Below are 16301 nucleotides of genomic sequence, written 5' to 3' on the forward strand. Positions count from 1 at the left end.
CTGCAGTTTGTTTGTTAAAGGAGTGAATTCTCCTCCTCTTGTGGTGAAATGTGGCGTCCCTCAGGGATCAATCCTTGAGCTGTTGCTTTTTTATATATATATTAATGACTCGGTCAGAGTGCATCAGAGCTGCTATCAAAAGTATTATTTGCTGATGACACTAGTTTGTTCTATTCACACACAAAGTCTTAATACAGTTATGAAAGTTGTCAATGAGGAATTGGAAAAAAACTAAAAATGGTTCAAAATCAACACATTGTCACTAAACATTAAGAAAAATGGCTTTATATTATTGAGAACTTAACTGTTATGACGGAGAATGTCCAAATATTTTGAATAAAACATTAAACTAACTCGTTTCCTTGCTCTGCGTATTGATGAAAGCCCATCTTGGAAACCTCATATTTCAGTTGTTACATACATAATTGCAAAACACGGCACGTCTCCTTTTCTTGAAATGTGTAACATTGTGGTTTTGTGCTAAATTAAATCAAATGAATTCAAACGACCATGGAAGCAGTAATGCATTGAGCTTGTAGCTGCAAGAAAAATAAAGTCCTGGTGACTGTGAGAGTCATATAAGTGAGGCGATAAGAGACGACACAGAGGAGAGCTGAAAAGTATGGTGCATTTGAATATTTTCGTTCGACAGCAGCTTCCATGTAAAGCGAGTAAGATGTTGTCAGGGTACCTGTGTATCCTGAAGAAGTCTTCAAAGGCATTTAATTCATGTTTTTTCTTTGAAAAAGGCTAATTGGCATTAAAGTGTCTTAAATCAATCTTTTAAAAGTCTTTAAAATGCTAAAACAAGTGAAGGAGTGCATTATGAATGTTTTTCTCTGATATTGAATTGTAAAATGACGGTTATATCCATTAAAATAATTTACTAAATGCCTCTCACGTTATCGTCACACAGAACAGAAAACAGGAAGAAAAAACACATTTAAACAAACGACAAACTTTTTCAGGGAAAACAAAGACGACACTTTTATGACATATCGAATGTTCATTGTTTTCCGTAATGTTCCACTCCAGTTTTTTTCAACCCGTAAAGACTATCCAAGACTATCCAATCCAACTTTTTAATTGACCGAAAAGGTCGTGTTTCCATGACATTAAATTTGGGCAAAAAGCTCCTGAACCAAATAATTCACGTCGGTTCAGTTTTTTTACTCCAGTATTGTTCATTGCTAAATGGCTCTTAAATTTGGCTTTAATGAAGTCTTAAAAAGTCTTAAATCTTAGTTAAGCTGTAAAAACCCCGGAGGTCCAGTCCAGTGAAAACACCTGTCACACTTAACCCTTTGTGCTGCATTCAGACGTCTTTGACAAGCGTTTAAACCTTCAGAACATCAGCAGGTTTGATTTCTCTTGAAAATATGAGAAAAACGGTCGCTGATTGATGGAAGCTAATCAAGCGACGAAAGTTCCCAGACATCGCAAAATACTTCAGAGGTGACAAGTAAATTGCCTAAAAATGTAGTTAAAAAGGAGAGAGAATCGTCAGAGAATTACCAAAAAACTAGGGTAAATTGTTTCATAATTCATAATTATTCTCATTATTTGTTCATCTATTTTTTTTTTTTTTCTAACTTCAGGAAATTTTCTAGTTAAAGTTTACTGATTTCTTTTCTAAGTTGCTCATTTCCTCATTTCCATGTTTTTGACCAAAATCAAGCCAGCTCAGGTTTCAAAGGGTTAAAAATGACAATAGCGAATTTCAGTTTAATTAACATTCTTAGTTTTTTCTGTTCTTGCTCTCATTTCACTCACCCAAATTAACGTACCTGAAAAGTGGAAATACCGAGTTTAGATGGAATTTAGAAAGTTTAATGACGTGCAGAAGAAGAGTTGTCCTTTTGAAAAATAACTTTTCTTGTGACTTAAATAATTAACTTGTGTGATATCATTCATATATATATATATACACACACACACACACACACATATATATACATACATATATATACACACACACACACACACACACACACACACACATATATATACATATATATACATACATATATACATATATATATATATATATATATATATATATATATATATATATATACGTCAATAAGTTAAACAAAGCTGTTACGCTGAAGTCGACACTGAAAAGCACCGAGGAGCACTCACCTCTTTGTGTCGTGGCTTTTTGTCTTCACCAAACCTCACCTACAAAATGACGTTTAAATTAAGGTGCATTTCTAAAATGACGTTTAAATTAAGGTGCATTTCTAAAATGACGTTTAAATTAAGGTGCATTTCTAAAATGATGTTTAAATTAAGGTGCGTTTCTAAAATGACGTTTAAATTAAGGTGCATTTCTAAAATGACGGGAGCTGCTCAGAGCGTCACAGCTGAAGAACTCACCTCACACAGCAGTGCGTCACTCTAGTAGAGGACTACTTTTTGAATCCATACCAGTGACTTTTATTGGCGATGGTCATGTTAACGACACGCCTCGTGCACCGCAGACCTTCCCAAAAATGGAAACATGTTAGCTCATATATGAAAGTCATTTGCCAGAGTAAATATTGAACGAGTATGGAAATATATAACTTATTACGGCACGCCTTTGTGCTTCTCTGTCTCGCAGGTTTCCTCGGACGTCGCCTCTGCCCGGACCGTTGATCCGCCCGATGCCAGCTGCCATCACTGTTACTCATACTTCTACTGCTACTGTACACGTGCAAGTACTACTGTCACATACTGTCAAAATAAACCCGTGAAACGTGTTTGATATCACTGTTCTTGAGCTGCTTCCTTTCACAAGCATTTAAACCTCTGACGGCTCAGAAAATAAGTTGGATTTTTTTGGAAAGAGAAAGTTGGTCAGAAATGTTCCAACAAAATTGCAAAAATACGAACATACAAAATGCTTGAGGAATACTTTTAAACAAAAGACAAAAGCTAGAGAAAAAATTCATTTTGACTATAACTTTATTTCTCATTACCATAAAGATGTATCCAAATTTTTTTACTGGAAATTATTGTAATTTTTAAGCACCTCCTCCAGGTTATTTCTTATTTGATTCTTTCATTTTTTTGGTAATTTTTACAGATTATTTTCATTATTTTTTGTTTTTTTTTTTCTAATATCTTGTTATTTTTTGGGTCAAGGTGTTGCCTTCTCGTATCACACAAAAATCAAACCAATTTCATCAAGTTTTAAAGGGTTAATATTCTGTATACATGTGACATTATAAATGGCTTTTATTAACCCTTTAGGGCCGGCGCACAAAATGTGCTTTTCAAAATCAAGCTTAAAAAAATATTTTACGCTCATATTATTTTCAACTTTCATTGATTCAATTTTTCAGCCAGCATCAGTCCTAATAATAAATATCAAATCAAATCTTATTATTTTCAGAATTTTAACCCTTCAAATGCCGGGTTTTTAGATGACCCCACAAAAGATGAATTATGATTTTTTCATTTTTGCTGCAGACAGTCTGGGACATTGACTGTGACAGGTCACCTGGTGCAGGGGTCGGCAACACCCCAAAAAAAAAAAAAATCTGTCTGGAGCCGCAAAACATATTTGATACTTAAAATGAAGGTAACACAACACATTCGGTCAAAATTAGCCGATCAATATTATTACTGGGTCTATATGAGCACTCATTAATGCTTTACCACTGTTTGTTTGACTTTGCAGCTTTGGTGGTGAAAATGAACAGATCTATCAACCTCTCCGTTTCCTCTGAGACTTCGCTGATCTTGGATTCGGAATCCATAGTCAAGCTTTTTTGATTCAGGACCGCCCACCACTTTTGAAATTTGGCAAAACTTAGCAGAAAATGCACCGAGGCCGCAGAAATATGATGCATATTTTAGTTAATGAAATGCTAATACATTTTCATATTCTGTGTACAGGTTACATATTTTTGCAACTGAAAAATGCAAGATTCACTTTAGGCCTATAACAATGATAACACTGAATGAATGAAAAAATAATTGCTATTCATTTCCAAATAATTTTTAGTCAGAGACACAGGAGCTGCTGAAGAGGGGCTGCAGAGCCACAGGACGCTGACCTCTGACCTCTGACCTCTGACCTCGTGGAAATAGCATGTATTTCCTCCAGATGCCAAATATGGTCAAAATGACCTCATCAGGTGGAAAATAGTCAAAATGACAAATTCAGAGTCAAAAGCCCAGAATGACACCCAGAAATAATACAAGTCCTGTTTTTCTGCTCTGATGGCTGTGGGATCAAAAATGTCAGTTTGAATGGGTTTCAATGGAGCATTTTTGGACCTGAACAGTCTGAAATTTAATATAATTTAATATAATAATAATAGTAACATGCATTTAATATAATGTTTTCTTTCTAAACCGCAGAGGGAATAAAGTCGTTAAAAATCTTAAAACCTAATCAGACTCTTTAAATGAAAAAACTGATGAGAGAATTTCTGGAGTGTTACTTTAATAAACAGCATTTTAGACATTTTCCAGAACCAAAAATACAATGTGAAGGAAAGTGAACTTTGAATTTTTTATTTTAATTTTCCGTCTAATTTGAATCTAAAAGTTGGTGTCGGTGCTTTATTTTCATTTATTCATTTTTCTTTTGTTTATTAAGACATCCTGAATATTCGAAAACCAAATCAAGAAAATGAAACCTCGGTTTTTTATTATTCAGTTGAATAATTCGTGTAAACTATGAATCTGAACAAAAGAAGAAAAAGGTAAATGTTGATCAGGCCTGCTGCCGTAAGCGCAGCGCCGATCACCTGAATGTGATCAGGTATTCTGGGTAAGCCTGGATGTCGTTGAACACCACAAACACGCTCGGGTTGTTCTTTCTGTCTGCGACGCTGTCGTACAGGTCTGCGGCGTTCCCGGAGTTTTTGGACGGCGGGGTGATCAAGCCGGCGCGTCCCTGGGCGAAGTCTCCGACCAGGACCCTGGCCAGGTACATGTGCTTTTGGCCTCTGGCGTCCGGTTTGGCGTAGCCTTGAGCGGAGTAGACCGGGTCCACAGCAAAGTAAGAGCCGTTGCCGTACATGGCGCCTACAGAGCAAACGGAGGAAAGACAGAATTTATGAATAACTTTATACGGTTAACCGAGATCGCTGCTCACCGTCCGTCCTCCGGGAAACGTCAACAGTCTGTTAGACAGAAAATGAAGACGTCAAAGCATAAAGTGCGACAACGCTGCAAGAAGAACGTCACTACAGTCAGGACAGGTATTAGTACTCAAGTACTCGTTTGGACGTCGGTATTCGTTCAGACTTTGAAGTACTCAGCGCTGATCCTCGTATATGATTTTTGAAGAAAACAAAACCTTTCAAACCTGTTGGCCAAAATTTTTCCAGGTAAAAAAAAAAAAAAAGGCCAAAAATTTGCCAAAACGTTTTAACAGCCGCCGAGAATTTTTGAAAGGGAAACATTTTTTTTTGTTGTTTTTTCACAAAAAAATCTACAAAATATATTCTAGTATTCTACAAAAAAATCACAAGAAATTTTAAAAAAAAATCAAAAAATTTTAATGAAAAATCACCAAAATGTTTTCTTTAAAGATCATGAAATATTTTCAAAGAAATTTTAAAAAAAGGCAAAAGTTTTCTTCAGAAATCGACAAAAAAAACTTTTCTTCAAAAATGCTGAATATTACCCAAAAAAAAAGACGTTTTATTCAAAACAAATGATTTTTGGTTACCGTGTGCTCCTGCGTAGCTGCGGTTGAAGCCTTGTTTGTTGATGAGGTCGACGGCGTCGGCGCCGGTGCCGTGGAACAGCGTCCTCTCGTTGTTGGTGTGTTTGTTCTTCACCTCCAGATGTTTCTTCATCAGCTGGTAGTTCTGCCACAGCGTCGTGTTTTGGACTCGTTCAATCTGCAGGAAGTGACATCACGTACTCATCAATGTGATGAAAATCTCGTCTTTGTTTGTTTGTGATGTTCAGGTCGGTGTTTCCTGCGGAGCGAGGGACAGAAAATGTGGACAGCAGAGACGGGGAGAGCGAACGTGGACGACAGACGGTGAGTCAGTTCAACGAGAGTGAGACAAACGAGCGAGAAACTTAACGTGGACGACAGACGGCGAGTTTCCATCACAGATTTGCACCAAACTGAAGCGATATTTTGGAAAAATGAATAAAACACAATAACGATCCGATCGTGTTTCCACTGAGCGACGTCATGTGACTGCTCCTCTGGTGGTAACATCCCAGTAACCATGGCGACGGATGTTCAAAACATCAGCAGCCTCATTTCTGTTGCAGCCGCCATTATTTTAATCCACGGACACGAAGGCGTGTTAGGGAGGGTTTGGAAAAACGGAAACATTTCGAAGTTTATAATCCTACAGAGAGACAGTTTCTGTGGACAAACAAATGTGGACGATTAGGACTGAACGTATGTAAATGAGGCAGTGAGATAAGGAGAGACAGAGACAGACAGACAGACAGAGACAGACAGAGACAGACAGACAGAGACAGAGGGAGACAGAGGGAAACAGAGACAGAGACACTGAGAGACAGACAGAGACAGCACTGAGTTGGGAGTTTAAAATATTAGCAAATGTATCATCACATTTATTATTTCAAAGATTTTCAGAAATTTTGTTTAAAGTTTGTTTTTGTCGTCTTCAGTAAACGCAGAGACGTAAAGACGAGAGTCCCCAGAGGACACCACAGAACGAACGATCAGCCTTTTATCACAGATTCTGTCCATCTTCAGCGTCACGTAAATCACGTCTCACGGCTCGTCCACCTCCGACGGTTCGACGTCAGTCTTCTGTTCGCTCATTAAACTGTTAATGTAGAAAATTCGTTTTTCAGGGCCGATACAGATTATTCGTACTTAACGAGACCGATAACCGATATTTGGATCTGATCCGCTTTTACGAAAGAGTGAAAATATTTGTGTCTAAATTTAGAATTTGGAATATAACAAACTTTAAATGCTTTTAGGAAATAATTCAAACTAAAACGTTCAACATCAAACACGGCGAGTCCACGGCAGCTTTTTTAATAAAGTGAAGATTTAAATGAAAAAAGAATAAATACATCGTTCACTGCAGACTCTCTTCTCTCTTCATTCATTCTTTTAACAGATAATCGGGCAAAAATCTGCCCGAAAATCTGTTGACCCCGAATAAAAAATGCCGTGATGACGGTCAGAAACTGGACTTACGCTGATGATGTTCGCGGCGAGGCCGGTCTGCGTCAGCGCCGCCGTCACGTCGCCGTGCTCCTTGGATCCCGCCGTCAGAGGGAACAGTCTGAGGAGGTCGCCCGACATGTCGTCCCAGTGTGACGGCAGCGCGGTGTCATCTGACATCAGAGCGGACAGCCATCGTCACAGGTCAGACGCCGTTTACACAAGCTGCATCTTATTTAACCCTTTAAAAGCTCAGCAGACGGGTTTAATTTAAAAAGACTGAGAGGAGGCAACGAGCCCCGAAACTGCACAACGATTCGTAAAAAAACAGTGAAGAAAAGAAGTGACAAGAAAACGACCTTTTTTTCTGAAACTTAACTGTAAACTGTAAATATAATCATCTTAATCAAAGTTTTGGGATAAATTTCCTGATTTTTCTGGTCATTTTCTTTTCCTTTGTTTTTAAAATATTTTCTTTTCTCTTTCTGTCACTTTTTACTCAAATCTTTTGTTGCTAAGTTGGTCGCTGCTTTTTGTTGAAAGAAATCAAACAGCTGGTGATATGATCCAGGGTCTGAAGGGTTAACCCTTTGAAACCTCAGCAAACTGCTCTTAAAAACACGGAAAGAGATCAATGAGCAACTTAACAAGAAACGAGAGGCGAAAGATGAAAAGCAGGAGAGCTGGAATTTGTCAAAAACGGAGGATGACCTGAAAAACGCTAAAATAGAATAAAAAAGAAATATAATCATAAACACGGTTAATAAACAGAAATCTTTTCTGTCACCTTATTTTAAACATATAACCGTAATATTTACACATTTCTTTTTTGGGAATTCTTTTCTCCCCTTTCTGAAAGCTAATTTTCCCGTCACCTTTAACCTTTCGGAGAACGATTCCAACAACAAAAAACAAAAAAACTCCAAACACTCAGAATTCACTTGTTTCCGCTCTGTTTTTTCCCGCCGCTGAGATCATGTGATCTCTCCGCAGGACGCTAAAAACGCTCGCTCACCTTTCACCTCCTTCCTCAGCAGCTCCATCTGTTTTCTCCCGTTCGCCGACACCGCCTTTCGAAGCGTTAAGTCTGCAAGGTACGTCTCGTTGTTGATCTTGATCTTCACGTTTCGCTCTTTTTTCTCCAGCGCCTCCTCCAGGGCGAGGTTGGTGTAAATGTCGAAGGGCACCGTCACGCCGCTGTCCTGCTCGAAGTGCCACTCCACCAGCCCGCTCAGCAGCAGCGCTCTGCTCTTCAGGTTCTCCGAGCGCTCCACCCTCCGGATGATGTCCCTGACGGAGGAAAGAAAAATCACACTTCAAGGAACATTCGGACGCGCGGTGCCGTGAAACCGGAGCCGGGACTCGTCTTTTCTGACCTGACGGCAGACTCGGCCGTGAAGACGTCCCGGGTCAGACCCTCCAGGTGGATTTTGGGCTCCTGGTCCTCCGGTCCTCGGTCCAGACGGATGCTGACCGTCAGTTTCCGCTGCAGCGCCTTCAGCTGGTCCATGTCGGCCTGCGACAGCTTCCCGATGAACTGGTCTGTGATGGTTCTCTCCGCCTGCTCGGCCACGATCAGGTCCTCGATCCTTCTTTTGGCCTGACTCACAGCCTGCCGCAGGTACAGCGTTCACACACAGTTTTACCAATTCATTTCAAGGACTTTTCAAGGACTTTCGGGCAATTTTTAAGACTGTACATTTTCTGGAAAAAAAGCAAAACGTTGGCCTATTCTTTTTTTTTTTCTGTGAAAGTTTTTGGTGATTTTTAAAGAAAGCTCTTTAAAACAAAAAAACAAAACAACACAATTTTTTTTTAAATTTATTTATTTATGCATTTTTAAAGATTTTTCCATTTAAAATTTTTGGCAAATGTAAATGTTTTTATTTATTTTTGGGAATTAAAAAAAAAAACATTATAGTAAGACTTTGATTATTTTTAAACAAGAACTTTTTAAAAAATGTGTTTATTTATTTTTTTAAGCAGTTTTCACCTTCCACACTTACGTGTTTGGAAGGCATGTTTCTTTAAATATCATCAAAAATTAGACCATTAACACAACCAGAAACTAAAAAAAACCATAATTTTTCCAGGTTTTTTGGTGACTGTACTGAATCTCCGTCTGTGTTCTGTGAGCTTTGCTGCTGCGACTGACTGAGTTGCGTCCAGAATAAAAAAGATGAAGTGAAAAGTGAAAAGTTGCACAATCACCTTCTTGTTGTCGGCACACAGCTGAAACACTGTGGGCTCAAACTCCTCCCCCTCCAGGACCAGGTCAACGGCACCGGGTCGCTCCTCACCAAGTCCCAGAAAAAACGAAGTGACGCTGTCTGAAAGGTAATAAAAAATGAGTGTGTTGTATGATGCAGAAGTTGCCCAAAAACGATTCAAATATTTATGATGAGGAATATTTCTGATTTGTGCCACACTGTTAATTATTGAGCCTTTTAAATGGAAACAGACTAGATTAGACAGTTTTATATGTAAAGAAGAAAGAAAAAACAAAAACCTCCAGCAAACTTGATTGAATATTATAAAAAATAAATGATTAAAACAAACCAGGAAGAAATGATAGACAGAAATGTGGAGGAGGAGTTCAGTAAATACCTTTAAACCTCGTTAAGACGCTCTTCTCAACCAGCTCCTCTCCCTCTCTCCTCTTCATGCTCTTATGAAACTCCTGAATCATCACCGTCTGGAAGATCAGGATCTTCACGCTGCGAACAAACTGCGGGTGCTTCTTCCTCACAAAGTCCACCACCGCCTCCACCATGGCGTCCGCCACTGCCGACGGGCTGGCTCCTCCCTGACCTAACAGGAAGACCACGACCGGTAATGATGATGATCATGATGATAATGATGAATATTGATGGTTTACACTGCACACCAACACCAACCAACTGCATAAAAAAGCACGTTGAAACGTGCCATGGCATAGAATGTTGCAAAAACAGACAAGAACACAAAATATAGCATGTCCAAAAACATGACCCAAAAAGCAAGGCTATAGTATGGTGAGAACGTCAAAAAATGACATGTCCCAAAAATAGCTAAAAACAAGTTAAAATTGCATGAAAGAGCGTGTTAAGACATGCCATTGCACAAAATGTCACAAAAATGGACAGAAACATAATATGGCATGTCCAAAACATGACCCAAAAACCAAGGCTATAATATGGCAAAAACGTCAAAAAATGACATGTCCCAAAAATAGCTAAATACAGCTGAAAACTGCATAAAAGAGCGTGTTAAAACACGCCATGGCGTAGAATGGTGCAAACACGGACAAAAACACCCAAATATGGCATGTCCAAAAAATGACCCAAAAAGCAAGGCTATAGTATGGCAAAAACGTCAAAAAATGACATGTCCCAAAAATAGCCAAAAACTGCTGAAAACTGCATAAAAGAGCGTGTTTAAACACGCCATGGCAAAGAGTGTTGCAAAAACGGACAAAAACACCCAAATATGGCATGTCCAAAAAAATGACCCAAACAGCAAGGCTATAGTATGGCAAAAACGTCAAAAAAATGACATATCCCAAAAATAGCCAAAAACTGCTAAAAACTGCATAAAAGAGCGTGTTGAAACACGCCATGGCAAAGAATGTTGCAAAAACGGACAAAAACACCCAAATATGGCATGTCCAAAAAATGACCAAAAAAGCAAGGCTATAGTATGGCAAAAACGTCAAAAAATGACATGTCCCAGAAATAGCCAAAAACTGCTGAAAACTGCATAAAAGAGCGTGTTTAAACACGCCATGGCAAAGAGTGTATCAAAAACGGACAAAAACACCCAAATATGGCATGTCCAAAAAAGGACCTAAACAGCAAGGCTATAGTATGGCAAAAACGTCAAAAAATGACATGTTCTAAAAATAGCTAAAAACAGCTAAAAACTGCATAAAAGAGCGTGTTGAAACACGCCATGGCAAAGAATGTTGCAAAAACGGACAAAAACACCAAAATACGGCATGTCCAAAAAATGACCCAAACAGCAAGGCTATAGTATGGCGAAAACGTCAAAAAATGACATGCTCCAAAAAAAGCTAAAAACTGCTGAAAACTGCATAAAAGAGCGTGTTTAAACACGCCATGGCAAAGAGTGTATCAAAAACGGACAAAAACACCCAAATATGGCATGTCCAAAAAAGGACCTAAACAGCAAGGCTATAGTATGGCGAAAACGTCAAAAAATGACATGTTCTAAAAATAGCTAAAAACAGGTTAAAACTGCATAAAAGAGTGTGTTGAAATACGCCATGGCAAAGAATGTTGCAAAAACGGACAAAAACACCAAAATACGGCATGTCCAAAAAATGACCCAAACAGCAAGGCTATAGTATGGCGAAAACGTCAAAAAATGACATGCTCCAAAAAAAGCTAAAAACAGCTGAAAACTGCATCAATCAGCGTGCAAAGACACGCCATGGCAAAGAATGTTGCAAAAACGGACAAAAACACCAAAATACGGCATGTCCAAAAAAGGACCTAAACAGCAAGGCTATACTATGGCAAAAACGTCAAAAAATGACATGTTCCAAAAATAGCTAAAAACACCTTAAAACTGCATAAAAGAGTGTGTTGAAACACACCATGGTAAAGAATGTTGCAAAAACGGACAAAAACACCCAAATATGGCATGTCCAAAAAATGACCCAAACAGCAAGGCTATACTATGGCAAAAACGTCAAAAAATGACATGTTCCAAAAAAAGCTAAAAACAGGTTAAAACTGCATCAAACAGCGTGCAAAGACACGCCATGGCAAAGAAAGTTGCAAAAACGGACAAAAACACCCAAATATGGCATGTCCAAAAAATGACCTAAACAGCAAGGCTATACTATGGCAAAAACGTCAAAAAATGACATGTCCCAAAAATAGCCAAAAACTGCTGAAAACTGCATAAAAGAGCGTGTTTAAACACGCCATGGCAAAGAGTGTTGCAAAAACGGACAAAAACACCCAAATATGGCATGTCCAAAAAATGACCCAAAAAGCAAGGCTATAGTATGGCGAAAACGTCAAAAAATGACATGTTTGAAAAATAGCCAAAAACTGCTGAAAACTGCATAAAAGAGCGTGTTGAAACACGCCATGGCAAAGAATGTTGCAAAAACGGACAAAAACACCAAAATACGGCATGTCCAAAAAATGAACCAAACAGCAAGGCTATACTATGGCAAAAACGTCAAAAAATGACATGTCCCAAAAATAGCCAAAAACTGCTGAAAACTGCATAAAAGAGCGTGTTTAAACACGCCATGGCAAAGAGTGTTGCAAAAACGGACAAAAACACCCAAATATGGCATGTCCAAAAAAATGACCCAAACAGCAAGGCTATAGTATGGCAAAAACGTCAAAAAATGACATATCCCAAAAATAGCCAAAAACTGCTAAAAACTGCATAAAAGAGCGTGTTGAAACACGCCATGGTAAAGAATGTTGCAAAAACGGACAAAAACACCCAAATATGGCATGTCCAAAAAATTACCAAAAAAGCAAGGCTATAGTATGGCAAAAACGTCAAAAAATGACATGTCCCAGAAATAGCCAAAAACTGCTGAAAACTGCATAAAAGAGCGTGTTGAAACACGCTATGGCAAAGAATGTTGCAAAAACGGACAAAAACACCCAAATATGGCATGTCCAAAAAATGACCCAAACAGCAAGGCTATAGTATGGCAAAAACGTCAAAAAATGACATGTTCTAAAAATAGCTAAAAACAGCTTAAAACTGCATCAAACAACGTGCAAAGACATGCCATCGCAAAGAATGTTGCAAAAACGGACAAAAACACCCAAATATGGCATGTCCAAAAAATGACCCAAAAAGCAAGGCTATAGTATGGCGAAAACGTCAAAAAATGACATGTCCCAAAAATAGCCAAAAACTGCTGAAAACTGCATAAAAGAGTGTGTTTAAACACGCCATGGCAAAGAGTGTTGCAAAAACGGACAAAAACACCCAAATATGGCATGTCCAAAAAATGACCCAAAAAGCAAGGCTATGGTATGGCGAAAACGTCAAAAAATGACATTTTCGAAATATAGCCAAAAACTGCTGAAAACTGCATAAAAGAGTGTGTTTAAACACGCCATGGCAAAGAGTGTTGCAAAAACGGACAAAAACACCCAAATATGGCATGTCCAAAAAATGACCCAAAAAGCAAGGCTATGGTATGGCGAAAACGTCAAAAAATGACATGTTCGAAAAATAGCCAAAAACTGATGAAAACTGCATAAAAGAGCGTGTTGAAACACGCCATGGCAAAGAATGTTGCAAAAACGGACAAAAACACCCAAATATGGCATGTCCACAAAATGACCTAAACAGCAAGGCTATACTATGGCAAAAACGTCAAAAAATGACATGTCCCAAAAATAGCCAAAAACTGCTGAAAACTGCATAAAAGAGCGTGTTTAAACACGCCATGGCAAAGAGTGTATCAAAAACGGACAAAAACACCCAAATATGGCATGTCCAAAACAGGACCTAAACAGCAAGGCTATACTATGGCAAAAACGTCAAAAAATGACATGTTCCAAAAATAGCTAAAAACACCTTAAAACTGCATAAAAGAGCGTGTTTAAACACGCCATGGCAAAGAATGTTTCAAAAACGGACAAAAACACCCAAATATGGCATGTCCAAAAAATGACCCAAACAGCAAGGCTATAGTATGGAAAAAACGTCAAAAAATGACATGTTCTAAAAATAGCTAAAAACAGGTTAAAACTGCATAAAAGAGTGTGTTGAAATACGCCATGGCAAAGAATGTTGCAAAAACGGACAAAAACACCAAAATACGGCATGTCCAAAAAATGACCCAAACAGCAAGGCTATAGTATGGCGAAAACGTCAAAAAATGACATGCTCCAAAAAAAGCTAAAAACAGCTGAAAACTGCATCAATCAGCGTGCAAAGACACGCCATGGCAAAGAATGTTGCAAAAACGGACAAAAACACCAAAATACGGCATGTCCAAAAAAGGACCTAAACAGCAAGGCTATAGTATGGCGAAAACGTCAAAAAATGACATGTTCCAAAAATAGCTAAAAACACCTTAAAACTGCATAAAAGAGTGTGTTGAAACACACCATGGTAAAGAATGTTGCAAAAACGGACAAAAACACCCAAATATGGCATGTCCAAAAAATGACCCAAACAGCAAGGCTATACTATGGCAAAAACGTCAAAAAATGACATGTTCGAAAAATAGCCAAAACTGCTGAAAACTGCATAAAAGAGTGTGTTGAAAAGACATACATGGCAAAGAATGTTGCAAAAACGGACAAAAACACCAAAATACGGCATGTCCAAACAATGACCCAAACAGCAAGGCTATAGTATGGCAAAAACGTCAAAAAATGACATGTCCCAGAAATAGCCAAAAACTGCTGAAAACTGCATAAAAGAGCGTGTTGAAACACGCTATGGCAAAGAATGTTGCAAAAACGGACAAAAACACCCAAATATGGCATGTCCAAAAAATGACCCAAACAGCAAGGCTATAGTATGGCAAAAACGTCAAAAAATGACATGTCCCAAAAATAGCCAAAAACTGCTGAAAACTGCATAAAAGAGCGTGTTTAAACACGCCATGGCAAAGAATGTTGCAAAAACGGACAAAAACACCCAAATATGGCATGTCGAAAAAATGACCCAAAAAGCAAGGCTATAGTATGGCAAAAACGTCAAAAAATGACATGTTCGAAAAATAGCCAAAAACTGCTGAAAACTGCATAAAAGAGTGTGTTGAAACACGCTATGGCAAAGAATGTTGCAAAAACGGACAAAAACACCCAAATATGGCATGTCCAAAAAAGGACCCAAACAGCAAGGCTAAAGTATGGCAAAAGCGTCAAAAATGACATGTCCCAAAATAGCCAAAAACTGCTGAAAACTGCATAAAAGAGCGTGTTGAAACACGCCATGGTAAAGAATGTTGCAAAAACGGACAAAAACACCCAAATATGGCATGTCCAAAAAATGACCCAAACAGCAAGGCTATAGTATGGAAAAAACGTCAAAAAATGACATGTTCTAAAAATAGCTAAAAACAGCTTAAAACTGCATCAAACAACGTGCAAAGACACGCCATGGCAAAGAATGTTGCAAAAACGGACAAAAACACCCAAATATGGCATGTCCAAAAAATGACCCAAAAAGCAAGGCTATAGTATGGCAAAAACGTCAAAAAATGACATGTTCGAAAAATAGCCAAAAACTGCTGAAAACTGCATAAAAGAGCGTGTTGAAACACGCCATGGCAAAGAATGTTGCAAAAACGGACAAAAACACCAAAATACGGCATGTCCAAAAAATGACCCAAACAGCAAGGCTATAGTATGGCAAAAACATCAAAAAATGACATGTTCCAAAAAAAGCTAAAAACAGGTTAAAATTGCATCAAACAGCGTGCAAAGACACGCCATAGCAAAGAAAGTTGCAAAAACGGACAAAAACACCCAAATATGGCATGTCCAAAAAATGACCCAAAAAGCAAGGCTATACTATGGCAAAACGATCAAAAATGACATGTTCGAAAAATAGCCAAAAACTGCTGAAAACTGCATAAAAGAGTGTGTTGAAATACGCCATGGCAAAGAATGTTGCAAAAACGGACAAAAACACCAAAATACGGCATGTCCAAAAAATGACCCAAACAGCAAGGCTATAGTATGGCGAAAACGTCAAAAAATGACATGTCCCAAAAATAGCCAAAAACTGCTGAAAACTGCATAAAAGAGCGTGTTTAAACACGCCATGGCAAAGAGTGTTGCAAAAACGGACAAAAACACCCAAATATGGCATGTCCAAAAAATGACCCAAAAAGCAAGGCTATAGTATGGCAAAAACATCAAAAAATGACATGTTCGAAAAATAGCCAAAAACTGCTGAAAACTGCATAAAAGAGTGTGTTGAAATACGCCATGGCAAAGAATGTTGCAAAAACGGACAAAAACACCAAAATACGGCATGTCCAAAAAATGACCCAAACAGCAAGGCTATAGTATGGCAAAAACGTCAAAAAATGACATGTTCGAAAAATAGCCAAAAACTGCTGAAAACTGCATAAAAGAGTGTGTTGAAATACGCCATGGCAAAGAATGTTGCAAAAACGGACAAAAACACCAAAATACGGCATGTCCAAAAAATGACCCAAACAACAAAGGCT

General features: G+C 38.3%; 2 protein-coding genes across 3 annotated transcripts in view; one reads left to right on the forward strand and one right to left on the reverse strand.

The window, feature by feature from the left end:
- Nucleotides 1-2744, forward strand: part of LOC148189656 (uncharacterized) — a 32663-nt gene extending 29919 nt beyond the window's left edge. The window contains exon 3 of the mRNA XM_088076213.1: nucleotides 2606-2744. Coding sequence (XP_087932339.1) covers nucleotides 2606-2640 — 35 coding nt within the window. The 3' untranslated portion in view covers nucleotides 2641-2744. The remainder of the gene's footprint in view (nucleotides 1-2605) is intronic.
- A 1875-nt stretch (nucleotides 2745-4619) lies between these two features.
- The window catches only part of LOC121937951 (protein mono-ADP-ribosyltransferase PARP14-like), a 60798-nt gene continuing 49116 nt past the window's right edge, over nucleotides 4620-16301 (reverse strand). For both annotated transcript variants that reach the window (XM_088076212.1, XM_088076211.1), the window contains exons 17-23: nucleotides 9725-9928; nucleotides 9329-9447; nucleotides 8494-8729; nucleotides 8133-8407; nucleotides 7151-7290; nucleotides 5675-5849; nucleotides 4620-5025 (exon numbers count right to left, since the gene is read on the reverse strand). In XM_088076212.1, coding sequence (XP_087932338.1) covers nucleotides 4742-5025; nucleotides 5675-5849; nucleotides 7151-7290; nucleotides 8133-8407; nucleotides 8494-8729; nucleotides 9329-9447; nucleotides 9725-9928 — 1433 coding nt within the window. In that variant the 3' untranslated portion in view covers nucleotides 4620-4741. The remainder of the gene's footprint in view (nucleotides 5026-5674; nucleotides 5850-7150; nucleotides 7291-8132; nucleotides 8408-8493; nucleotides 8730-9328; nucleotides 9448-9724; nucleotides 9929-16301) is intronic.

Source organism: Plectropomus leopardus, chromosome 4 (genome assembly GCF_026936395.1).
Source record: "Plectropomus leopardus strain MGB_pleo_1.0 chromosome 4, ASM2693639v1, whole genome shotgun sequence".
NCBI lineage: Eukaryota > Metazoa > Chordata > Actinopteri > Perciformes > Serranidae > Plectropomus > Plectropomus leopardus.